The sequence below is a fragment of the Ambystoma mexicanum genome, chromosome 9 (genome assembly GCF_040938575.1).
Source record: "Ambystoma mexicanum isolate Mex_15411 chromosome 9, UKY_AmexF1_1, whole genome shotgun sequence".
NCBI classification, from domain to species: Eukaryota; Metazoa; Chordata; class Amphibia; order Caudata; family Ambystomatidae; genus Ambystoma; species Ambystoma mexicanum.
Genome location: NC_090931.1, coordinates 539,277,286 through 539,300,879, shown reverse-complemented (window position 1 = coordinate 539,300,879; position 23,594 = coordinate 539,277,286). Strand labels below are relative to the sequence as shown.

The 23,594-nt window shown below is 47.3% G+C and overlaps 1 protein-coding gene across 1 annotated transcript in view; it reads left to right on the top strand.

Moving 5' to 3' along the window:
• The window catches only part of MED13 (mediator complex subunit 13), a 1,760,496-nt gene that overhangs the window by 859,963 nt on the left and 876,939 nt on the right, over positions 1 to 23,594 (top strand). The window contains exon 14 of the mRNA XM_069615091.1: positions 14,708 to 14,919. Coding sequence (XP_069471192.1) covers positions 14,708 to 14,919 — 212 coding nt within the window. The remainder of the gene's footprint in view (positions 1 to 14,707; positions 14,920 to 23,594) is intronic.

Here is a 23,594-nt window from a genome sequence, read left to right as displayed (position 1 = left end):
TGAATTACTCTTATTGATGGACCTGAAAGTATTTGCCTGCTTAAGAAAATTTGGAATTGTACGATCGGACCGAAAAAAAAAGTGGGACCGTACAAAAAGTCCAAAAAATGCTACCACCAAAGGTTCAAACACCAAACGTTTGAACCTTTGGTGGTAGCATTGTAGGGAAGTATAAAAAAGAATGCGGGGGTGTCCCCGCAACACCCCGCTCACTACACTGTGGTATAGTGAGCAGGATTGCGGGGGACACCCCTGTAGCTCCCGAAAACAAAAAGGACCCTGCGGCACCGGTTCCCGATCACAGAAGTGAAAGGGACTGGTGCCGCAGGGACTCAGCGTGTAGAAAATGTAAGTAGGGTTTGTTTACATTGGGGGTGGAGGTGTGTGTGTGTTGTGGGTGGGGAGTGTTGTGGGTATGTAGGGTTTTTGAATGCATGTTCTCATGGGAAATGTGCAATCCTTTTGTGGTTCGCACATTTCTCATGCAAACTTTTCCGTCACGGACTTTTCCGCGATGGAAAAATCATGCAGATCCGAATATTTGTGGTCTCTTGTATGTTCTAATAACCTTTTTCCTTTGCCTCTGAATTGGTTCTAAATGCAACAGTGATATATTCATGTCCCCAGCACCCTAGCTATTAAAGTCAACAGAGGTTGTCTGTGCGCCATTCCAAAAGGGTATTTACTGATTTAGAGAGATTAAGAGTGTGTATTACTTGAAGTATATTTGAGTGTTACTGTTATATTGCTCCTTTCTGAAAAAGGCTTAATCTAACTGACAAATTAATAATTGTTTATTCAAGATATCCTGTGTGGAAGAGTTTATTTGAATACTTGTCACTGTGAATCTGTGTAACTTCTCTACAGCATCCATTGACCCCTCTTGAGATAAGCCTGGCAGCTCAACACGCTACCAAAACTGTGTAGTACAAGCTTATACAAAGGTTGGGTTTCCTATTGCCCGTAGTCAGGGTTGTTGTAGTGTTCCCAAAGGGTACTGCATACAATCTTGCCTAACAGTCTCATCTTTCCATCTCAATGAGATTGTGCTCCCCACCTTCTTCCCTTACCCGGTGAAGGATGCAGAAAAGGTGTATCACTGCCTCAACCTCAGATGATTTTAAAATTTCTACCTATCCAGGACTAAAGACTGTCGCAAATCGGGCGCTTTATTTGTCACCTTAGGAGGATCAAAACCAGGCGAACAAGCGTCTAAAAGGCAACTATTGCCAGATGGATGGTTAAGGCCATTCACGTGGCATACAGGACACCGCGCAAGGAGGTCCTAAGGGACTTGCACACTCACAATCGGGGCTCAGGCAGCAGCTGCTGCATTTCAACACCATGTTCCATGACAGGTGATGAGCAGGGCAGCCACATGGGCCACCCCGTTGGCCTTCTGCAAGCATTGTTTGGATACCAGCGCTTTGGCTGATGCTACCTTCGGGCAGGCGGTTCTGCGTAATCTATTTGCATGGAGTCCACAATCACTCATCCCCATGGCTTGCTAATCAGTTGAACTTCCCATGCAGTATGGTGGAACGGGACGTAGGAGTAATGAAGTGTTAATCACAGGAGTGACTAACTTAATCCACTTTCCTCCATACGTCCCACCATCCTTCCTCCTGAATAATAGCAGGGTTGTTAAATGTTTTAATACAGCCAATGAGTCAAACGGACTGGGGTGTGGCGATGGGGTTAAGGGAGCGATTGCTCCTGAGGCCCCACCCCCACACAATTGCATGTAAAGAGAAATTGTTATTTTTCTCGTGAAAAAGGTTCTGTTCCTGTCCCTAGTGAGAGACGGCGATGCAGTATGGATGAAGGGTGACTAAGTCACTCCGGTGAGTAACACTTAATATATCACCTATGGCTAATGTCATTCCTACTGTCATTCTGTCTAGATCATAATACATTTGCTGCAACATAAATTAAACTCTGCAATTTTCGCCTTAAATTGTCTTGATCCATTTGTGGCACAGTATATATTGTGGTCGTCCTGCCCCTTTGTCTAATAATTGGAATTGTGAAAATCCTGATCCATACTCCTACCTGCCTACACTTCTTGTTTTCTTGGCTGGACTAGTCCCGTCTGTTTGTCTTTGTCCTGGTAGTACCCTTAATCTGCTTACAGTGGGGAGACATCTCCTGTACTGCACGATCGTTCTTGTGGTCGCTCAGTGTATGGTGTCGATTCTGGTGTTCTTTCTTTGGGGTTTTCTAAATCTGTCCATTTTACCACTTTTTCTACACTATTCGGTTGAAAATCTGCATGCACTCTCCCTTCGCACTCTTCCTCTGCCCTCTGTCTGAAATCATTATGCCCCAGCATGTATGGCTGTTATCCTTTGACGCATCAAGATCTAATCTGCCTAAAGACTGCGTTCTATACTCTACTGTTATGAAGTTCTTCTTAAAGGAGACTTGTCATTTTTATGCTTCATCGCCTCTCCTAGTGAGACCCCCCCCCCCCAGCTCTTTTTGATGGACTTCTGTACCTTTTTTCTTTCAACTTTGAATGAGTGGAGCCTTTTTCCACTAATTAATTCTTGTGGGCTTTGCCCTTTGGGACTCTAATCTTTGTTTTCTACCTGTACTATGGAGTCTGTCTGCTCCATAGATCTTAAAGGCATCTCCTTTGAGTCTCTATTTCTCCAACATGGGGTCTGGCATGGATTCACATGTTCATGAATATGCCCTGTCGTCAGGCTGGGAATCATCGGTAATAGAAAAAACTGTTTCAGTTTAATTTCCAAACTGTCTTTCTCTTATAAACCAATCACTGAGTTCTGGGTCATACTGCCCCCAGCCAATGACTGCCCTCTCTCTAAGCCCCTCCTCTGGCAGCCATCTTCCGATATTTACTGCACGTCCAAGTGTTGGGATTTCTCGTGTTTTGCTCTTAGAGCTTTCTGCGCTTTCTTGCTTTTTTGCCAATAAAATCTTATTTTTGTTCGATCGAGCCTGTGTTCTGCATAGTTTACACTTCCGACTAACAGGTTTCCATTTTTCGGCATCTTTCTTCGTCCCTCAAGGGCAGAATCGTCGCATCTTTCTTCTTCGAAGTTTCCAGAAGGCCATCAGGCCTACACCGCACCATGTCGGAGGAGAAGGATGGAGGCTCCCTCTTCAGGCTCTGCACCGGCTGTGGTTAGCGGAATGTTTTCATAGAGGACAAGCAATCCCAGTGACTTTATTTTCTTCATCCGTCACACAAGGAAGAAGATTGTGAGATCTGTCGTGGCTTTTCCAAGCGCACTATGAAGGATCGGCATGTCAGACTGGTGGCGTGGCTCAAAGCCAAGGCCCCTGTCCCGTGTGGTTCACAGGGACATGCCTCTTCCGGATCCAGCCAGAGCAAGCTTCTAAGTCCTGTGACAGCCGGCTTCGAAGTCTCTTGAGGGCTCACCATCCGTGGGGTCCCAAGACCAGGTCAAGCACCGCAAGTCTGGCTCTGTTGGGGTTGCCGCACAAGTGGGTTCTGTGACGGCCAGGGCACGCTCCTCATCCCCAATGGTCTGTCTCCAGCCATCGCTACAGTTCTTTGTTTAAGAGAAAGCTGCAGGGAAAAACAGAAGGCCAAACGGGACAAGGTGTCGGACCTGACCGTAAACGCCCAGCTGATGCAGGATAAATCATCTGCTTCTATCAAGCTGGTGGTGGCCGCCCTTTCAAAGGTGAAAAGGATTGATCTGGTCCAGGGTACCCCTACAGCGGCCAGAGTGACCATTGCTCCCAGGTGGGAGGTTTCAGCCAGACCAGCGGAGAAGACTCCTTAAGCAGATGACGTCTCTTAGCCCAAGATCGACCCCTCAGGACCTAATAAAGGGGTGGGGGGGAGGGAGAACTCCTCCAGGGCACGGTTACTTCTTCTTCCGACATGGAGGATGAGGGTTCTGTCCACACCAGCCCTGAAGAGGCTTGGGACAATGGGAACGTCAAGGAGGTGTTTGCCAGCGGTGACGATTGTGACATCAGCGAGGATGTCGGCGTTGGGCCCAGCGACCCTACTCCATGCAACAGATCTCTGGGAGCTGCCTGGCATGATCCCAGTCAGTGAGCATGGTCCTCATTCAGGCTAGGCAGGGAACATTAAATCAGTCAGCAGGTCAAAGGTGGGTGTTAGCCTGGCACAGATGCCTTTTACACCATTCACTGTAGGCACTTCCATAGACTCCCATGAGGTTCAGCAGTAATTTCCTGAACTCAACATGGCTGCCGCAAAACCCATTTACACGTAGCAGCACTGTTCTATTCATATTTGCAGAAGAGCTCCTTAAGCCCCGCCTCTGTTGGTTTGCATGCTTCGCGTCTGCTCCGCTGACAGCGGGTTACGCTACTAGCGTTTCTCCTCGCAGAACCTGTCAAAGAAATGAGACATTAGTTTTACGAATAGTTACAGAATACCTTAGTTTATAGAATAGACTTACCTATCTGAAGTTATCTCTGACGCGGTTATCTTCAGTAAGAAAATTTATCCGCTTTAGTCGGCATATTCCGTCAGAAGTTTCACACACAGCCGCAGCATCTTCAGTCAGCAGTTTTTTCACTTGCAGCTTCTTCCGAAGGGTTTTTCCTCAGCTTTACGAAAACCGGCAGACAACACAAGCAGTATTTAAGTTGAAAAACAAACTTAAAAGTTTAACAGAGAAGACCTTTATAACCGTTTACGTACCTGAAGGATTTTCAAGTTTTCACCTCGCAATTGTTGCTGCGCTTCTCCTACAAGGCTGCAGTTATTCCGTATTGACTAACCCACCTTCTTTAGATGTTTTCCCATCCTGAGTAATTCTGCAGCCCTAATTAATTCCTGAATTCTTAGCACCAGCAAAAAAGAGAAAGAAGATGCAAATAATTAGAGATCACTCCAATGTAGGAATCAATTCAAACCCTAAAGGATTACAGTATATTCATCTGTTTACTTACCCAAAAACTAATTCTCCAAAGAATAGAAATTTCAAAGCAAGAAGCTTTAAGGTTCAAGAGGAACCCAAGTTACCACTGCTGCATCTCAACGTGCCCCTGTAGAAAAGCAGGATGGAGAGTGCCAGAATAAACAAACACGTGAGAAGGGAATACACAGCTCATGTAGTTTTATCTTAGTTAATGGATGCTATAGCATTTCTATTGTTTGTTCAAATAGAGTCCCAAAGGCTTCAAGGTATCAGGTCCACAAGCTGGGAAGGTGTTACGCTCCAGAGGAGTCCAGGTAAGCGTTACACATGACATTCTTTTGACCCTCCACACTTTGGTGTCGTAGATGCAGAAGAGGATGCCGCCAACAACGGCACCACCGACGATGACCCTGTTAACACCGTGGCCACCGCTGCCAAAGAAAAGCAAGAGGTACCCTACACCCCCTCTCCAGCCGCCAGTGTGCCCCGCGCCCTGTGACACGGGGACAGACACGGTTACGACTGACACCAACAACGGCGGCATCTCTCCGCCTCCCAAGAGCTTGTCCCCTGGACGAAGTGGGTTCCTTTCACTCTAGGATCTCCCACCCGTCAGAACTCTTCCAACTCATGCTGGAGGAGACAGAGGGCTTCCTTTGTCAATGCTGGGAGGCGAAAAGGAAGAGAATTCTGGCGGTGCCCCTCTGGATGACTTCTGGGATAAGGGGCTGGCTCTGCTGAAGAATCCCACATCCGCCCCAGCGTAAAGGGACCGGCTTGAAAAGAAATACCGGGTTCTGGAGTCTGCACCCAAGTGTTGGCAGTCAGTCATCACCGGACTCGGTGGTCTTGGCTGCTGCGCGGAAGAAGTTGTCCAACCAGTCGTCCTCAGTCTCTTTTCCCCTGGACAGCGAGGGAAAGAAGTTGGACGCTCTGGGTACAAAGGTAATCTACTCGGCGACGACAGTGAAGGCGGCCAGCGCTTTGGCTATCCTAGCCAGGTTGACTGGGGACTATGGTACAAGATGGCTCTGATCCTGGATTTCCTCCCTGAGGACAAACTGATCCAGGCGATGGAGATTTTTCAGCAAGGCAAGGTGGCGTCGGACCACGCCATTACTGTGGCCCAGGCCATTGGGGACACAGGGTTCTGCTTGATGGGAAACGGGGCTTCCGTAGTCGTGGCTGTCCGAAGGCCACCAACTTTGGGCAAGAGGTCCAGACGAGGGTCCTGGACAAACTATTTGGAGACTATCTTTTGGGGAAAGCAGTCGAATCTCTTCAGGCCATCAAGACCGAGACGGCCCGTGCCCTGGGCACGCTGCAACAGCTCTGTCCTTTTGTTCCTCAGGAGGGAAGTCGGGCAGATCCTCAAAGGGTTTCTGTGGCGGATCGTCCGCTTACTGCCAGCCCTTCGTTCCATGACCCAGGAAACCTACAGGGCTCGCTTCAAGGTGTTCAGAGGTGGCCGTTGAGGCTCCCAAGGCGGCACGCCGGCCTCCAAGCAGGACTGAACCGGCAAGGATGCTGTCCCCCCCACCCTGGGAAACCTCCATCGATGAATGGGGTACTAGACGCTCTCGCCCACAGGGACACTTTGGAGTTTCTGCGAAAGTGTCAGCGAATACCACCGGTGACTGCTGCTGGAGGTTCGGGCCATGTTAAAAAAAGGGGCGATGGAGCTGGTTCCGAAGCGACTTGGGGGCATGGGATCTTTCTCAAGATGCTTTCTAGTAAGAAAGAAGACTGGGGGCTGGATGCCCATTCTCGATCTACGACGACTCGAGTACTTAAAGTTCCAAAAATGTAGGATAGTCACATTGTAGCACGTGCTCGGCCAACTGGAGGAGGGCCTTGTTGGATCTAATGGACGCTTACTTCCACGTCCCCATTCACGAAAAACATTGCAAGTTCCTACACTTCGTTGTACAAAAGAAGCACTACCAATTCAAGGCTCTCTCCTACGGGTTGAAGTCTATGCTCAGTCTTATGAAGTGCCTGGATATGGTGGCGGCTCACCTCCGCATACAGGAAATTCATGTGTACTTTTACCTCGACAACTGGCTCATCCGGGCCAGGTCAAGGGATGTTAGGCAGTTGTAACCCTGTGGGAGACGACACTAGCCTTGTCCTTGGCAATAGGTAACCCAACCTTTGGTATATGCATGTACTACACAAGTTGGTAGTGACGGAGCAGCCAGGCTTATCTCAAGAGGGGTCAATGTGAGCTCTAGGGTTGCAACATAGTTTCACAGTGATAAGTATTCAAATAATACTTATACTCCAGGCTTATAGATTAAATAATTATTTATTAATGTAACTGTCCGTTTTAAAATAAGCCTTCTTTAGAAGGGAGCAATTGGCAACAATAAAAATACACTTCAAAATACACTTCAGTTCAATAAAGTAGATACCGTTTTGGGATGGCACACAGATTTGTCTACACCCTGACGAGACTTAGTTGGGACACTGTCGACATTAATATCACTTTTCACACTTAAATGGTAATAGTGAAGTTGTGGCAAAAAGGAAAAGGTTAGGTAAGGAAACAGTTATCAAGTTTCTCAAACAGATAAGCACTTTTGAACCCCACAATGCAATGTAGATGAACCCTTTCCCAGCAATACAAGTAAGGTATGTATGACTTTTTGGAGGGCTAGTTAAGTTGCATGTTAAGCGTCTTCAGGGAGCCAGGACAGCCAAAGTCACTTGAGCAAATTCTAGGGGAGCTGAGGCACTAATTGAAGGTAGGTAAAAGTCTTGTTAGTTTTGTTGTAAAAAAAAAAATCACTGTTGGGCCACAAGCTGGGAGGCTTGAGAGGCAAAGCTGCAAGCAACTTGGCAAAGGGCAGCCACCGGTAAGTACCCCTTAGTTCTCTGTACCTTAGGTCCAAAGAAATTGTTCCAGCTGGCTTCTGTTCCTGTTGTAGTTCCTGCAGAGCCTGTTGTACCCAGTCCTCAGTCATGCCAACAAGAGGGAGTTCTTCTGGGGACTTCTGCACTATGATTCGAAGGTCTGCAGCCGCAATGGCCGCCATTCAGATCAGCAGCATTTCACAGTTTCAGTTACTCTCAAATAGCACCTCTGCGGTTCCTGGACACCTTGTGGACTTTCCTTGCTTCTGGGGTCCAGCACTCTGAGATGGCTCAGGCTTGGTCAGCCCAGCTTCGAGGGAGTCCGGAGGATCTTCCTGGAGCTTGGGTCTGGCTTGAACGATGCACTCGATTCTGGTTTTCCTGTCCCCTGGCACTCCGTTCCTGCAGCAGCAATGGAAGAACAACCAGCACAGAGAGAGGGGTTTCAGTCGAGTTCGTCTTGGCGTCAATTGGTCCCACCAACCCAAGGGAAGAAGTCGTCTGTTCCGTGCTTCTCTAGTCAATGTCGAAAAAGGAACTTCGGCACTGCCGAGTGGGCTTCACCGGGCAAACCAACGGTCCAGGAGTTGCAGCAAGCTTCTCCAGTTTTTTCAGTTCCTTCATCCAGTGGTCGACTCGCCTTTCTTGCAAAAGGCCTCACTTTTTATGCAAGTCTTTCCTATTCCTTTGCAGCCTAGCTGTCAATCACACAGCATGGTGGCTGTCCTCCAAGGACAGCCAGCCGGCCAATGTCCTTTGGGTGCATTTCTGTAACCTAGGAGACTAAGCACGGAGTTTAAGGCACCTCACTTGCTTCCTGCCCTCCCAGACACACTGGAGCCAGAGGCGGGTTTCGCCAGTAAATCCCGCCAAAGACCAAACAAAGGGACCAAACCTGGTTTGGCACGCAGAGTAAATCTCAAGAAGGACCTTTCCGATAAAAAATGGTGAAAAAAGACGACCAGAGCCTTTTTGACAAAATGGGCACTCATGGGTGCTATACTGCAGCTGCAAACCTAGCCCACAGTAAAACCACACAATGGTAGAAAAACGTAAACTACAGCCACCAGCCATTAATTGTAGAAAGGATAATGTAAAAATTGTTACATGAGAAGTGAGACAGGGGATCGTAAGTAACCCCCTCCAGCACCCTATCATTAAGATAGTCTGTGCTGGGTCTATAAAGAGGAAAATGTAAGTGATGTCAATTTCACTTTACTACTCTTGCAAACAGTAGTTATCCAAGAGAAGATATTTAAACCTTCGCAGAAATCCAAAGGATTTCTGTGACACAGCACTAAGGATGCTGTTTCACAATGTAAAAAGATGCCTATTGAGTTTCAGACTCCAAACAAAAAGAAACCGTGTTAAAATCAAATAAAAATGCACGAGGTGGTTGGAAAAAGGTCTCTCTCTTCAGTTGGAAATTAAAAGTGCTAAGTCCAGCAAAAGAGCTGGGGGTCTCTAAGATAGAAGGGAATTAGCACATTTCTGAGTGTCCTCCCAAACAAGGGACATTGCCGTCGATCACCTGGAGAGGACCGTCCGGCTGCTGATGGATCTTGGGTTCTCTGTGAAGTATGCAAAGTCCTGCTTGACTCCATCACAGGACGCGCTATTCCTGGGGGCCAGGCTGAACAGTGTCCTGTCTGGCAGCGCCCTCGGAAGAGGATAGCAGCCATTTTGGGCAAGGTGCAATAGCTGATAGCACTGATGATCTCCACAGTGAGGACCATCAAGTTGCTGTTCGGCATGATGTTGTGTAGCTACCTGATGAGGCTCTGCAGGCTGCAGAAGTTCCTGGATGGCTGTTGGATCGAGGTTCTCAGAAGCTTCAAAGACAGGATTGTTCTCAACGTGGAGGTCCATCGAGTGATAAGGTGGTGGGGTGTACGCTCTAATAGGGGACACTGACTTTAGCCCTCGTACCTGGAGACTGTCACGACGGATGCTTCCCTGGAGGGCTTGCAAGTCCACACCGGACGTCTACATGCCAGAGGCCTGTGGATGCCGGAGGAGAAGGAGCTCCACATCAACGTCCTGGAGCCGCGGGCTGTGTTTTGGGCCCTCAAGTCATTTCTTACATCCCTCAAGGGCAAGGTGGTGAGTCCTCACGGACACTACCACCACAATGTTTTACATCAGGAAGAGAGTGGCACCATGTCCCCAGCACCCTCCATAGACGTGTAGTAGCTGTGGCACTGGGCCATCTCCCATGGGATGTTTCTCGTTCCTTTTCATCTCACAGGAGTAAAAAACACTGTTGCAGACGCTCAGCAGGGAGCTGCACTCTTGATACGAGTGGGAGCTTCGGTAGGATTAAGTTGACGGCCTCTTCCTCAGGTGGGGCAGACCCCAGATCGATCTGTTAGTGACAACAAACACCAAGTGCCAGAGGTTTGCCAGCAGATTTCCCCCAGCCGGGGAGCAATGGTGACGCATTCTCTTTCCCGTGGAAAGGCCTGTTCCTGTACGCATTCCCTCTGTTGCCGCTACTACGAGTTATCAGTTTACTTGGACTGTGTCCGTGCAGGATGATCCTCATCGCACCAGCATGACAGAGGTAGATCTGGTACCTGAAACTTCTCAGAATGTCAGCGGCACCTCCAGTCAAACTACAAGTAGTTGTGGATCTGTTTGGCAGGTATGGAGGCGCAATCATGCACCATGACTGCTGAACCTGAAGGCCTGGCATTTGCAGCATTGGAGTTGGGTGGGTGCGAGCTGCCGGCAGACTGCAGGGAGCTTTTTTCCAGGGCGTTGTCGACTCGAAGTGCTACAGGCACAAATGGAGACATTTTGTGACTTGGTGCTGGTCGCAGAAGATTAACCCTCTGAGGGTCACATCCCTTCAAGTCATGCCGTACTTGTTGTTATTGGCTAAATTGGGGCTGACACACACCTCCATCAAAGTGCATCTAGGTTCATGGGGGCTCTCTTCGAGCCTATGCATCAGGCGCCTCTCACGTTCCTGTCTTGGAAGACAACTTTCCTCGTGGCCATCACCTCTGCTCAGAGAGAGGGTGAAATCTAGGCCCTGTCCTGTAAGCAGCCCTATTTGACTTTACACAAGAGGGTGGTGGTGCTGCAGATGCACCCCTCCTTCATGTACTGGGTTACGTTGGGATTTCATCTCAACGAACCCTTGGGGTTGCCTGTGTTTGTTTCGACACCTTTGTCGTCGGCTGAAAGGACTTTGTACTGGCTGAAATTTTATATGGCCCTTACTAAGAGTTTCCGGAAGACTTCTCTGCTTTTTGTCAACTTTGGTCCTGTGAACCATGGGAAGGCCTTGTCTAAGGCTTCCATCTCCAGATGGCTCTCCGACTGCATCCCTCATTGTCACCAGTTGGCAAACCGACTGATGCCTGGCTGTCCCAGAACCCATTCTACCAGAGCAATCGCTGCTACGACAGCATTCCTGTCTGGTGTGCCCCAGCGTTCCTGTCTGGCTATGTGTAGGTTACTCACACCTTCACAAAGTTCTACTGACCGGGATTCCAGGGAGGAGTCCGGGGTAGGCCAAGCAGTGCTATGCAACCTGTTGGCTAGAAGGTCAGCCAGGTGAGGAGGTAAGAGGAATTGCTTCCGTTGAGCCCTGCCACCTCCCGTGGTTGTGTGTGAATGTACTGCTATGTATTCTTTATTCATGAGCATGTGAATCCATGCCAGACCCCATGCTGGAGAAGGAACTAGTTACTTAAATGTATGGGTCTGGCATGGCTTCACATGTGAACGCTCCTGTATGCCCCTCTGCGGCTCTTCTCTTGGTCCTACTGCCACTTTATGTGCTACCAAATCTGAAGATGGCTGCCCGAGGAGGGGGTTAGGTAGAGGGCAGTCATTGGTTGGGGATAGTATGACCCAGAGCTCAGTGATTGGTTATTAGGAGAAAGACCGTTTTTAAACGAAACTGTTTTTTCTTTTACCGAGGATTCTCAGCCTGACTGCGAATATTCATGAGCATGTGAATCCATGCCAGACTGTTTGGCATAGTTTACATGCAGTACCCTCTGGGACCACTACAAACAACTATGACTACAGGTGTAAGCAAAACCAACCTTTGGTATAAGTCTGTACCACACAGTTTTTCGTAGTGAGCTGAGCAGCCAGGCTCAACTTCAGACGTAATGTGAGCCTGTAAAGGTGTTACACAGAGGTCTGCAATCGCAAGTATTTAGATAGACATGTATACTCAAGGTTTCTTGGTAAAACACTTCTTAATTTATTGCAGTCAGTGAGAAAACATTCATTAAAAGAATGCAATCAATATCACACAAAAATATACTATAGTACTTCACACTATCCGTTTCTGTAACATTTAAACTACTTTGAAGGAGAGCAAAATGGTCTTCAGAGCATTTGAAGTAGTAGCAAAAAGGCATAAGATAATAAACTATTTGCACTGTTTAAGAGTAACTAATATTAGTTTTGAGTTCACCAGAGGAGTTGATTTAATGCAATAGGTGGGCCAAAGTCAATAGGCTAGAGTCTTGTATTGGTAAAAGCTGTTCTGGTAGTTAAACGGAAAAGTCTTTGCCACGGTTCTCAGAAGAAGTTCATAGAAGAAAGATTCATATGTCGGGTCACAAGCTGACTAGGCCTGCAAGTTGCCAAAGTTTCACGCACTTTCACAGTGAGAGTTAAGTTCTCTCGTTTGGGTTTTGGTGTCCAGGTCGCTTAAGAGTTGGTCCCACCAACTCAATCGGAGAAGTCGTCCTTTAAGGGCTTCTCTTTCGAGATGAACTTGGCGATTCAGACATGCAGCAGGGCTTCACCGGGCAAACCAACGGTCCAGCGGTTGCAGGAGCCGTCCTCTTCCAGCTCGTCTTTGGTTCTTTCGTTCCAGTGGTCGACTCTGCCTTCCAAGCCAAGAGACTCGCCTTTTAAACAGTTTTCTCCCATTAATTCCAGCCTAGCTGTCACTCACCCAGCAGGGTGGCTGTGCTTGCTGGGCAGTCAGCCAGCCAATCACGCCAGAGTGCATTTGGGTCTCCTAGGAGACTAAGCACAGGGAGTTTCGGGCACCTCTCACTTCCTGGCCACCCCAGACACTTGGGCACCAGAGGCGGTCTTCAGTCCTGAAGCATGCCAAAGCTGTTGGAACAAAGGGTCCAAACCTGGTTTGGCGTGCAGAGGCAATCTCTAGCAGGACCTTTCCAAAAAGAAATGGCGAAAAAAGAAGACCGGGACCTGTTTAAACAAAGGGGGCTCGGATGCCATCTTGAAAAACTTGGCTCCCGCGATTTTTAGGTCAGGGGTTGGATCCTAGTAGTTTGTTCTAAAACCACTGCCACTAGCGATTTCGATAGAAAAGGGTAGCATTTGACTGCTACATGATTTTCTAGACATAGGGGATACTAGGTAACCCTTCCAGCACTCTATTGGAAGAAAGTGTATGCTGGGTCTAGGAATCTAAAAAGACTAGTAAAGTCAATTTAACTTTACATTCTCTGGGAAACAGTAGTTTATCCCAGAGAAGGTGTTTAAACCTTGTGAGAGCCTAAAAGGCTTCCGTGTCACTGCACTGAGGCTGCTGTGTGACACACGAAAAGATGCCTGAGTTGTCTAAAACTCCATAATCAAAGAACACCAGAGTAAAACACCTCAAAATACTTGTGTGGGGAAAAAGGCTCACGCTCTCTCCAGGTAAAAAAAATCAAATCCTCAAAGGCCAGCAAAGTTGCTGGGGCTCTCTAAGGTGAAGGGAATTGGCACATTTATGAGAATTCTCCTTAACAAAGACTCATGCTGGAGAACAACAGTTACGTAACTTGTTCCTTCTCTGCTGATCTCGTGCCATTCTGGTACCTCCCCAGATTTGGGAACGTCACAAGAGAGCCGCTGAGAGAGAAGCAGTGCATGTTTTAACGAGGGACTGCCCGGTACTTGGTGGTCTCTTCCCCCGTTTAAACTACACATTATACTACTTACTGCCTTGTGTGTATCACAATGAAACTTTGTTCTATATTGTGATCCATTTTGTTTCACGTGTAGGTATCCATAAGCAAACCAACTCCTCTTTCAACCACCCTCACTAACCACATGCTGAAATATAGCATGCTTCATTGCTTGAATCATCTTGCAAGTCTCGCTAACTTACCAAATCAACATGACTTTTCAAACACTTGAGACCTTGTAGTTGGAAACACAATTGCAATCGATGCCCAATCTAGAAAACCCACGCACAGCGGCTAGTTCCTGGTGCTACAATCATTAACGGTTAGGCACACATTCTCTTTCTGCTCCTCCATCCCGCAACCACAACTTCCACCTTTTGTCTTTCAGACCCACAAAAGCACCTGAGGCCAATGCAAATGGCAGCAGTGTGTGGTATAACTCCCATTACTTACAGTATAACATCTATGGGTGTGCAGTGGCATATGGAAATGTGTTCATAGTGCTACTCATGAAATAACATCTGTTAAGTTTTTTGAAATGATGGTTGGGTTGGAAGATGCTTTAGGAGTGCAAATCATAGACAAGTGTGTATGCAAATTTGCTATGCAAGTATTTGGTGCACTTTCAATACGTTTTTAACGACAGTTATAAAAAGGCAGCAAAAGGTTTTCTTTTGGACAGATTCCCAGGGTTTCGGGAATCAAAAAAACATTCCTGTGGTTTGTTTATATGTAACATTTGAGATGTATTGTTTGGCAAGGGTTTTGACTAAAATCTTTGACCTGTCCTCTTAATGCTGTCAAGTTTTGATCCACTTTTGCCAGATCTGTTATTGCTTCATGAAGAATAAGCAGGAAGCAAAGGTGCAGGGACTCTGAGAGAATTAAGGGGTGGAATGCAAATAAGCTGCTCCCTTGACACATATAGTTTGCTTTGAAACTATTAATTGGATAAATGTTTTGATGGTATGTGACCAAACTGGGGGTTAGTCAAGCAGATTGTTTTGTAACCTTAAAACAATGGACTTTGAATTATGCTCTCTTATTTTATAACAGGTACTGCAGATCTCCATAAGATGTATCCCACTCCACCATCTCTGGAACCTCATATAATGGGTTATTCTCCAATGAATATGAACAAGGAATATGGCGGTATGGATTCTACACCAGGAGGAACATTACTAGATGGAAATGGTTCCTGTATCAGCTCACACTTTAAAGTTGAGGTTGATGAGGGTTTTTGTAGTCCAAAGCACTATGAAATGAAGGTAAAAATGTATATAAATTGAAATTTAATATTTCTTGGAATACTAATCTACTTTGGGCTTTTTTTAAGTGTGCTGGTTTTATTGGCTTAAACCATTGTTGCTTTAAACTCTCTGCGGGCAAGCATGCCTGTTTCTAAGTAAATGGTAATCTATATTGCTCCAGGTTCCATTATAGCATTTTGCTGGTGTAGAGGCATATGGGTATAGGGCCCTGGGATTTGATATTTAAAGAGGTGTCTCTGGTAGTGAAAAGCAAAATGAAGGAAGTGATTTTTCCACAGTCCTGAGAGATGAAACCATCTAACCCAATGGCATAAATCACACTATGTAATAAGGTCAAAGAACAACTTTGGACTAAAAACGCACAATAAAACACTGTTTAAATATTGAGACCCAACACACTCCTAATACTAAAGTAGACAAAGTGGTGGGATGAAATGGGAACCTTAGACCGGTCAAAACCTATGTTAATACAGTCAGGATAAAGGAGCCAAACTGCAAATCTGAAATGGAGAATTTGTGAATGATCTTTCACTTTTGACCATTACTTAAAATTTGTACTTGAAGCTTACATTTCCCCTCTTTCTTCCTGGAACCTGGGCAGAAGGATCTTACTATTACATGGAATGAGTGCAATTGCTGCTGTTTCATTAGGAATTTACAAAGGGAAATTAAGTGGAATGGATTGATGGGGAGGATGCCACAATTGAGCTCTTCAATGAATTGATGTGATGTTTAAATTACCATTGGCAAGCAAGAAAAAGAAAGCCAAGGAAGTGCCCTCTTAATTTTGACTTTTACTTGAAGGCTAGGAAAAAAGACAATCTAGTCACAAGATCTACCTGAAGTCTATTAAGGTAAGTATGATATGATAGGTTATTTATAAAATGCTTAATACCCACAAGTTTCTAAGCGTGGCCCGGGGATCAAACCTGTGTTGCTCTGTCTCATCTTGCTTCCAAGGTGAGCACGTTGCCCCGAGCTATGCTCCTGTAGATTTAACAATGATAATTGGGCATTGCTAGACACTCGCAGATCAAAAACTGTGCAGACTTTTGGGCCACCATTGATAAAAATACAACGCTGTTGAGGAAGGGGCCTGCTGATCTCAGAAGAGACATGGGTTGCTTTTTTTTTCTAGCAAATATGTGACTCCAAGGAGTAACGTAAGCTGTGAAAGCAAACCTTTGGAAGCTAAGATTCATACCGCCCTGTCTGTGGAGGGAGGAGGACATAATATGGGTCAGTAATTAGGCAAAAGGCTTGAAGGCCCCTGGCCTGGATAGCCTGGCGCCAATGATCATAGGATTCGTTGCCCGTTGTTCAAAACAGTCCGGGAGTCTGTACTGATTGATGCCTGATAGTTGGTTAGTTTCGCACATTGTTCCAATTCATAAGAAAGGTGACATGCGCGATCCCAACAACTAAGGGCCGATAGCGCTTCTCGATGCCTCTAGTAAAATATTTTGGACCCTCTGTTCGGGTGAATTCTCATAAATGTGCTAATTCCCTTCATCTTAGAGACCACCAGCAACTTTGCTGGATTTTGAGAACTTGATTTTTTTTTAACCTGGAAAGTGTGAGCCTTTTTCCCCACTCATGTATTTTGACTAGTGTTTCTCTTGTGTTCTTTGATTTAGGGAGTTTTAAGATAACTCAATAGGCATCTTTTCATTTGTGTTACACATGACCCTTAGTGCAGTGACACAAGGATGTCTCCTTAGACTTCCCAAAGGTTTAAGTATCTTCTCTGGGATAAACTGCTGTTTCCCAGAGAATGTAAGGTGAAATTGACTTTGCTAGTCTTTTTAAATTCCTAGACCCAGCACACACACTAACTTCCTATAGAGTGCTGGAGGGGTTACCTAGTATACCATGTGTCTAGAAACACATGTAGCAGTCTAATGCTACCCTTTTCTATCGAAATGGCTAGTGGCAGTGGTTTTAGAACAAACTACCATAATTTTTCCGACCGCGAACACCGGTAGCTAAAAATCGCAGGAGACATGTTTTTCAGGATGGCGCCTTAAGCCCCTTTGTTTAAACGGGTCCTGGTCTTCTTTTTTCGCCATTTCTATTTGGAAAGATCCTTCTAGTGTTTGTCTCTGCGTGCCAAACCAGGTTTGTTCCATTTGTTTCAATGCCTTTGGCGGGCTTTAGGACTGAAGACCGCCTTTGGGGTGGGCAGGCAGTGAGGGAAGTGCCCGAAACGCCCTGTGCTTAGTCTCTTAGGAGACCTAAATGCATTCTGGCATGATTGGCTGGCTTACTGTCCGGCAAGGACAGCAACCCTGCTGGGTGAGTGGCAGCTAGGCTAGAATGAATGGGAGAAAATTGTTTAAAAGGTGAGTCTCCAGGACTGGAAAGCCGAGTCGACCACTGGAACGAAAGAACCGAAGACTAGCTGGAAGAGGACGGCTGCTGCAACTCATGGATGGTTGGTTTGCCCAGTGAAGCCCTGCTGCAGATCCGAATTGCCAAGTTCATCTCAACAGAGAAGCCCCTTCAAGGACAACCTCTTCCTTTTGAGTTGGTGGGACCAATCAACTTGTAAGCCACCTGGATACCATTCTTGAAGCTGGTTAGGATTAACCAGGGGAAAGGATTCTAGCTTGAACAGCTACTCGAATTGAAGCAACTTCATTTTGTCAGCGTTTTCCGTCAATCCCGTCCAGTGCAGGAGTCACCCGACGGCCTCCCTCTTGTCCCTACGACTGAGGCTCAGGATCCGTGAGATCTGCAGGAACTGCTAGGAACCATCGTCTTCAGCTGCATTTTTTCCTTCATAGTAAGGTACTGTGCCAACCCAATTGAGAGCACACTTCTCCCGCTGTGAAAGTTTGTGGAACTTTCACAACTTACAGGCCTAATCAGTTTGTGACCCAACATGATTCTTTTTTGTACAAACTACATTTGAGAACTTTGGCAAAGACTTTACTGTTAACTTCAAGAACTGCTCTTTCCTATCCAAGACACTAGTCCTTTGACTTTGGCCTATGCCTATTGAACTGAATCGAGTCCTCTAGTGAACTATAACTATTTGCACTGCCTAAGAAAGTATTTGATCTATTCTGCAAACGTGTGCCTTTTTGCTCCCATTGAAAGAAACAAATGCCATTTTGCTCCTATTTCAAGTGAGCCTAATTTGTTCAGAAACGTATTGGTTTGCTAATGAAAAGTGTTTGTGTATAATATTAAGTTGCCTCCTTGTAGTCAATGTTTTCTAAATGATTGTGTAATAAATTAATAAGTGTTTTACCAAGAAACCTTGAGTAGAAGTGTCTACTTGAACCACTTTGTAAGACCTCTGTGTAACCTCTTGTACTGCTCACGTTCCCTCTTGAGATGAGCCTGGTTGCTCAGCTCGCTACCACAAAACTGTGTAGTACAGACTTATACCAAAGGTTGGTTTTTGTTACAGCTGTAGTCCTAATTAAATGTGGTGGTCCCAGAGGGTACTGCATGCAATTATGCCTAACACCCTCTTGTTGAGAGAGCTCAATGAGCCGTTGAGTCATGGAGGTGCTCTCGTGGTACCAAGTTGGTTTCAGAGCAAAAATGGGAATATCGCTAAATGCAACTTTTATGGTTCACCTGATAGTTTTATTATAGATGGGGCTGGGGTTCAGTATATATGGCCTCCCTAGACATGAGTGGACCGGAATCGCCTATGGTCAAAACTATGGAACAGGCAAGTACCGTAACATCTGATACGACTGTTGGCCTGATTACATAACACCACCAGCCTAAGAGTCAGACTCCAGAGGGAAGCAGACTTTTCCACTCCCTTAGTATCCCTAGTAAGAGTGAAGCAGGGCGGTGTACTTGCGGCAACGCTTTTGAATGCCTAACTCTTTCACATTGACATACTTTGTATAATGACTCCACCTTCCAGTCAGATTTGCCATCTGAAATTGTACTGGATGGCTTTTGCAGATTTAATCTTTTTTGACAGTACACCAATAGGCCTGCAATGAAGCTGCATTTATTCTCCACATATGCCACCAGTAATAATCTCTTGGTAAATAGCGCCAAGTGTAAGGTAGTGATTTATTTGAAATAATTTAAACCCAAAATGTCTTGTATTGTTTGGGACCAAAGGCTTGAAAATGGTGTTATCTACTCACTAACTACTTGGGTTAAAATGTGTCTAACATGAGCTCCTTGGTAGAGATTGGGACGAGATTAAAAGCGAAGGCCACCAATTGATATTGCAACTAAAGAGGGTTCACAAAACGCTCTGTGGTTTCTCTTTGCTAACATTAATTAGGCTCTACTTTGGGCAGATAGAATGTATCATGTTGTATGGCTTGTACCTGGTGATATTCTCGATTCCACTCAGGGCCTGGCATGGAAGAAGTCTTTCTGTCTGCCGGTGAGTTTATTGAATGTCATCGTTCAACATGAATTTGGGCTTACTTCATTGAGCACTCCATATATGGCGACGACTGACATTCTTTGCAAAACGTTGTGATCCTACACCCTTATCCCTTTATGAAGATTTGGGGATTATTTGTCAAATAGTCTGTTCCTTCACTATATGCCATGGATAACATTTTACGGGACATAAATTCAATGGAAGAATTGATAAACAGGCTGGCTGCCACCAAGAAGAAATAGCTTGAGCTTGATTGGTGCCAGACAGTTGACAAGGCAGGCTGTTACTCTTCCCTCTTACATAGTATGCATGTTTCCTGAAGAAAAAAGGTGATTTGTCAAAATATCTGCTTGTTCCCTGCGACTGATACAAGATCATTATAAATGCTTTTAAATTCAATATTTTGCCAACACTGGATGCAATAGCAAATGGGCTGGCAACTATGACGATTCCTTCTTGCCGCTTTTGTAATCAGCCATCAGCTATTGAGTCACTGAAACACCTTGTTCTTTTTTGCATTCCTCCAGCATGGGGTCTGGCATGGATTCACATGCTCATTAATATTCCGTCACACCGGGAATCCTTGGTAATAGAAAAAAGTTTCAATTTCATTTTAACTGTCTTTCAAATGGATTGTCCTCCAACATATTCCACATTGTTGACATGTAATGTCCGCAGCTGGTCTACTTCGGAAATTTTTCAGCAGAGGGCATCCTGTGTCAATGGCTTCAGGTCGATGTCCCTTGAAAGCCTCTGTCGAGGGTGAATTCACCGGATGTTATAAATGGGACGCACAGCGTCTGTAGCCTCAGTTCAGTTTTTTCCGCCAACGTGTTTGCTTCGAGAACTCGACATGCCTAGTATATTCTTCTTGAATGTCTTCATCTACCCCTCCAACTCTGCGGTCTTAAGTCTTGCCGGGTCTGTAAGTCTAAGATGTCGATTACGAACCCACACCGCATTTGTTTGTGGTGTCTGGGCGAGAGTGATCACAGACTGTTCTAAATGTCAGTCGCTGACTGCTAAGGCCTTGCAGAGCGTAAGGGGGAAGTTCTCCAGCATGGGGTCTGGCATGGATTCACATGCTCATGAATATTCCCAGTCAGGCTGGGAATCCTCAGTAAAGAGAATCAGTTTCACTTTCTGCACTGTCTTTCTCCTAACAACCAATCACTGGTCTCTGGGTCATACTGCCCCCAGCCAATGACTGTCCTCTAGCTAAGCCTCTCCTCCAGCAGCCATCTTCAGATTTTTACTGCAAGTTCAAGTGTTGGGAGTCCTCGTGCTTGGGTCCAAAATACCTTCAGTTATCCCTCCGCAAATACCTCCCCTCTCGAGCTCTTCACTCCTCTACCTCCCTCAGGGTCAGTCGTTTTTAAAAGGAACAAGCTGGGGGTAGATCTGTCTTCGCTGGGGCCTCTCTCTGGAACAGCCTCCCTGCCACTCTAAAACTTGAGGAGAACCATCTCTGGTTCCAGAAGCACCTCAAGATCTTCCTTTTGACTTCTGCCTTCGATCCCCCTCTCCCCTGCTGATCTGTTCTCTCTTGGCACTGTGCACCTGACCACCCTCTGTTCTCCGGGCCCAGGTACCTGCTCACCCTGCAACCCTCCCGCACTGCATCCGGGCCACCCCTTGCACTGGGGTCTGTATCTGGAACCATACAGCCCACCCCCTTTCTTCCTGCACTTATCAGACCTACTCCACCCGCCCCTTCCATGTATTTTTCCCCTCCCCCTCTCCCATGCACTTGCGCATTCTCAATGTCACTGGACCTAGTAAGATCGCTGTTTTGTTCTCCCCGTTCCCCTCCCTTGCCTTGTTGAGCTCTAAAACACTTGTGTACGAGTGCAATAGAAATTAAATATCAATATCCATTAGCTCTCAAGCTTTTACTGCGTTTTGTTATTTTATTTTTTATTTATATTCTTAAGGGTTCTACTATTTTTCCGGTCAATCGAGTCTGAACCTCAATCGATCCATCTTCCCATCAAGGGCGAATGTTTGTCGAGTTTCTACTTGGAGGATTCCAGAAGCTTCTTCAAGGCCTACCCCGCGTGGAGATGGCAGAAGAGAAGGAAGACTAGACGCCTTTGTTCAGGATTTGTCCAGGATGCGGTTTACGGAATGTCTACTTGGACGATGGGCACTCCGTGTGCCTCTACTGCCTGCATTCAGACCAAACGCACGTGGAAGATGACTGTGCGTTTTGCCAGGAGATGGTCCCCCGCACCATGAAGGACAGACGCAGGCGCCTTAGAGTGGCTCCAGGCCAAGGCCCCCTGCTACAGGTGAGTCCCGGCAGCATGTCGCCCCCAGCCACAAGAGATGTGAGCGGTCTTCTAAGACCTTTGAGGGTGTCCGGTGACGGGGGTCCAACAGAACAAGCACCGCAAGTCCACGGGCTCCAGGAGCGCCGTTGCGACGGGCTCCCCGGGGCCAGGACGAGTGCAGTGTCTCCGTCACCTTCGACCATGAGCCAATGCTCCGGTTCGGCTAAGAGGAAGTTGGACCACCCAGGTAAGCTTCTGGCAAAGCCCCAGCCGGAACAGTCAGAGAAGGCCAGGGGGCATGGGGGCGCTGCCCCTCCCCCCAAGGTGAAGGCCCCTAGCTCGACCAAGGTCCTGCAGGCCCAGATTCACCCGGCAAAGCCTTCCATTGAAGGCGTGGTGGCATCCCTAGTGAAGGCTATGGACGTGGGTTCGCAGGGTACGGTCCCCAAGGCGAGAGTTTCCCTGCCTGCCAGGGGGAATCGTTGTTTTAGCCCATTGGGAAGACACTGTACAAGGTGATGCTCAGTCTCCCCATGTCAGGAAGAAGCAGGGGGGAGGGGAGGTAGCACGGTAGTCCTGCAGGGCACGGACATCTCCTCTGAGGAGGAGCTCTCTACTTTTCAGACCATCTTGGAGAAGAAATTTGTCGAGGCCAAGGCCTACGGGAGGGACCCCTTCGAGAGTGGCGACGAGACCGACAAAGAGGAGCAGGCCGTGGAGGAATTGGAGAACCCTACACCACTACCTCTGTCGCTCCCACTTCCGCCACCTCAGCAACCCCCAACGGACATTTCGGTGGACATCCTCCAGGCACTCCACACATTGTGTTCGGAGATTCGGACGAGGATGCCGCTTTTGCCGACTGAGGATCCTGCGGCGCCGGTAGATCCCACCGCACCGGGGCCATCAGGTGTGCCCTCTACCAAGAAGAGGAGAGCCCAACCTCCACTGCCTTTTCACCCGTCACCCCCCCCCCCCCCCCTCCGCCAAGGGAGGATACGGACCCGGCGACGACAGGAACAGGCACAGATGATGGTGGGTTAGGAGACTTCCCGTCTCCGCCACCCAGAGCCTCACAGCCCGACGAGATCGGTTCGCGCCATGCCATTATCTCTAGGGCCTTGGACCTGTTTCAGCAGACCCCTGAGGAAAAGGGGGGTTCCTGTACCAGCGCCGTGAGGCAAAGAGGAATGGAGTGCTGTTGATTCTTCTGTTGGACAACATTTGGGACGCGGGTCTGCCCATATGAAGAACCTGTCCTCGGCCCCAGTGAAGAGGGACCGGTATGAAAAGTACAGGGTGCCGGACTCTGCACCCAAGGGTTTGGGATCCCAGCCTTCCCCGGATTTAGTAGTCTAGGCGGTGGCAAGTAAGAAATCCTCTGGCTTGGTTGCTTCAGCATCCCTGGCTGGTGAACTTCATCAGTGTGTGGAAGCCCTTCTCCACCGACCGTTGGGTGCTGGACACTCTGGCCCATGGACACACCGTGGAATACCAACGAAAGTGTTCTCACCACCAATGGCCAGGCAGGAAAACCACGTCCCTCAGCTGCTGCTGCAGGTGCTGGGCCATGCAGAAGAAGGGCGCGATAGAGCTTGTTCCAAAGATGCTCCGGAGTGTACTCTTGCTAGTCAAGAAGAATGGCAGTTGGAGGCCCATCCTAGACCTCTGCCGTCTGAACAAGTACATCAAATCCCAGAAGTTTTGGATGGTCACCCTTCAGAATGTGCTAGGACAACTGGTAGAAGGGGATTTTCTATCGTCGCTGGACTTGGAGGATGCCTACTTTTCCATCCTCTTGCACAAGGGACACTGCAAGTTTCTGCGCTTCGTGGTTCAAGGGCAACATTACCAGTTCAAGGCTCTTCCCTTCGGATTGAAGTCGGCGCCAAGGGTTCTAACCAAGTGCCTGGCTCCAGTGGCAGCACAGCAGCGTCTACGATGGATCCACGTTTACCCCTACCTGGAAGACTGGCTCATCAGAGTGAAATAAAGGGAGATTGCCGTCGCGCACACAGTGAAGA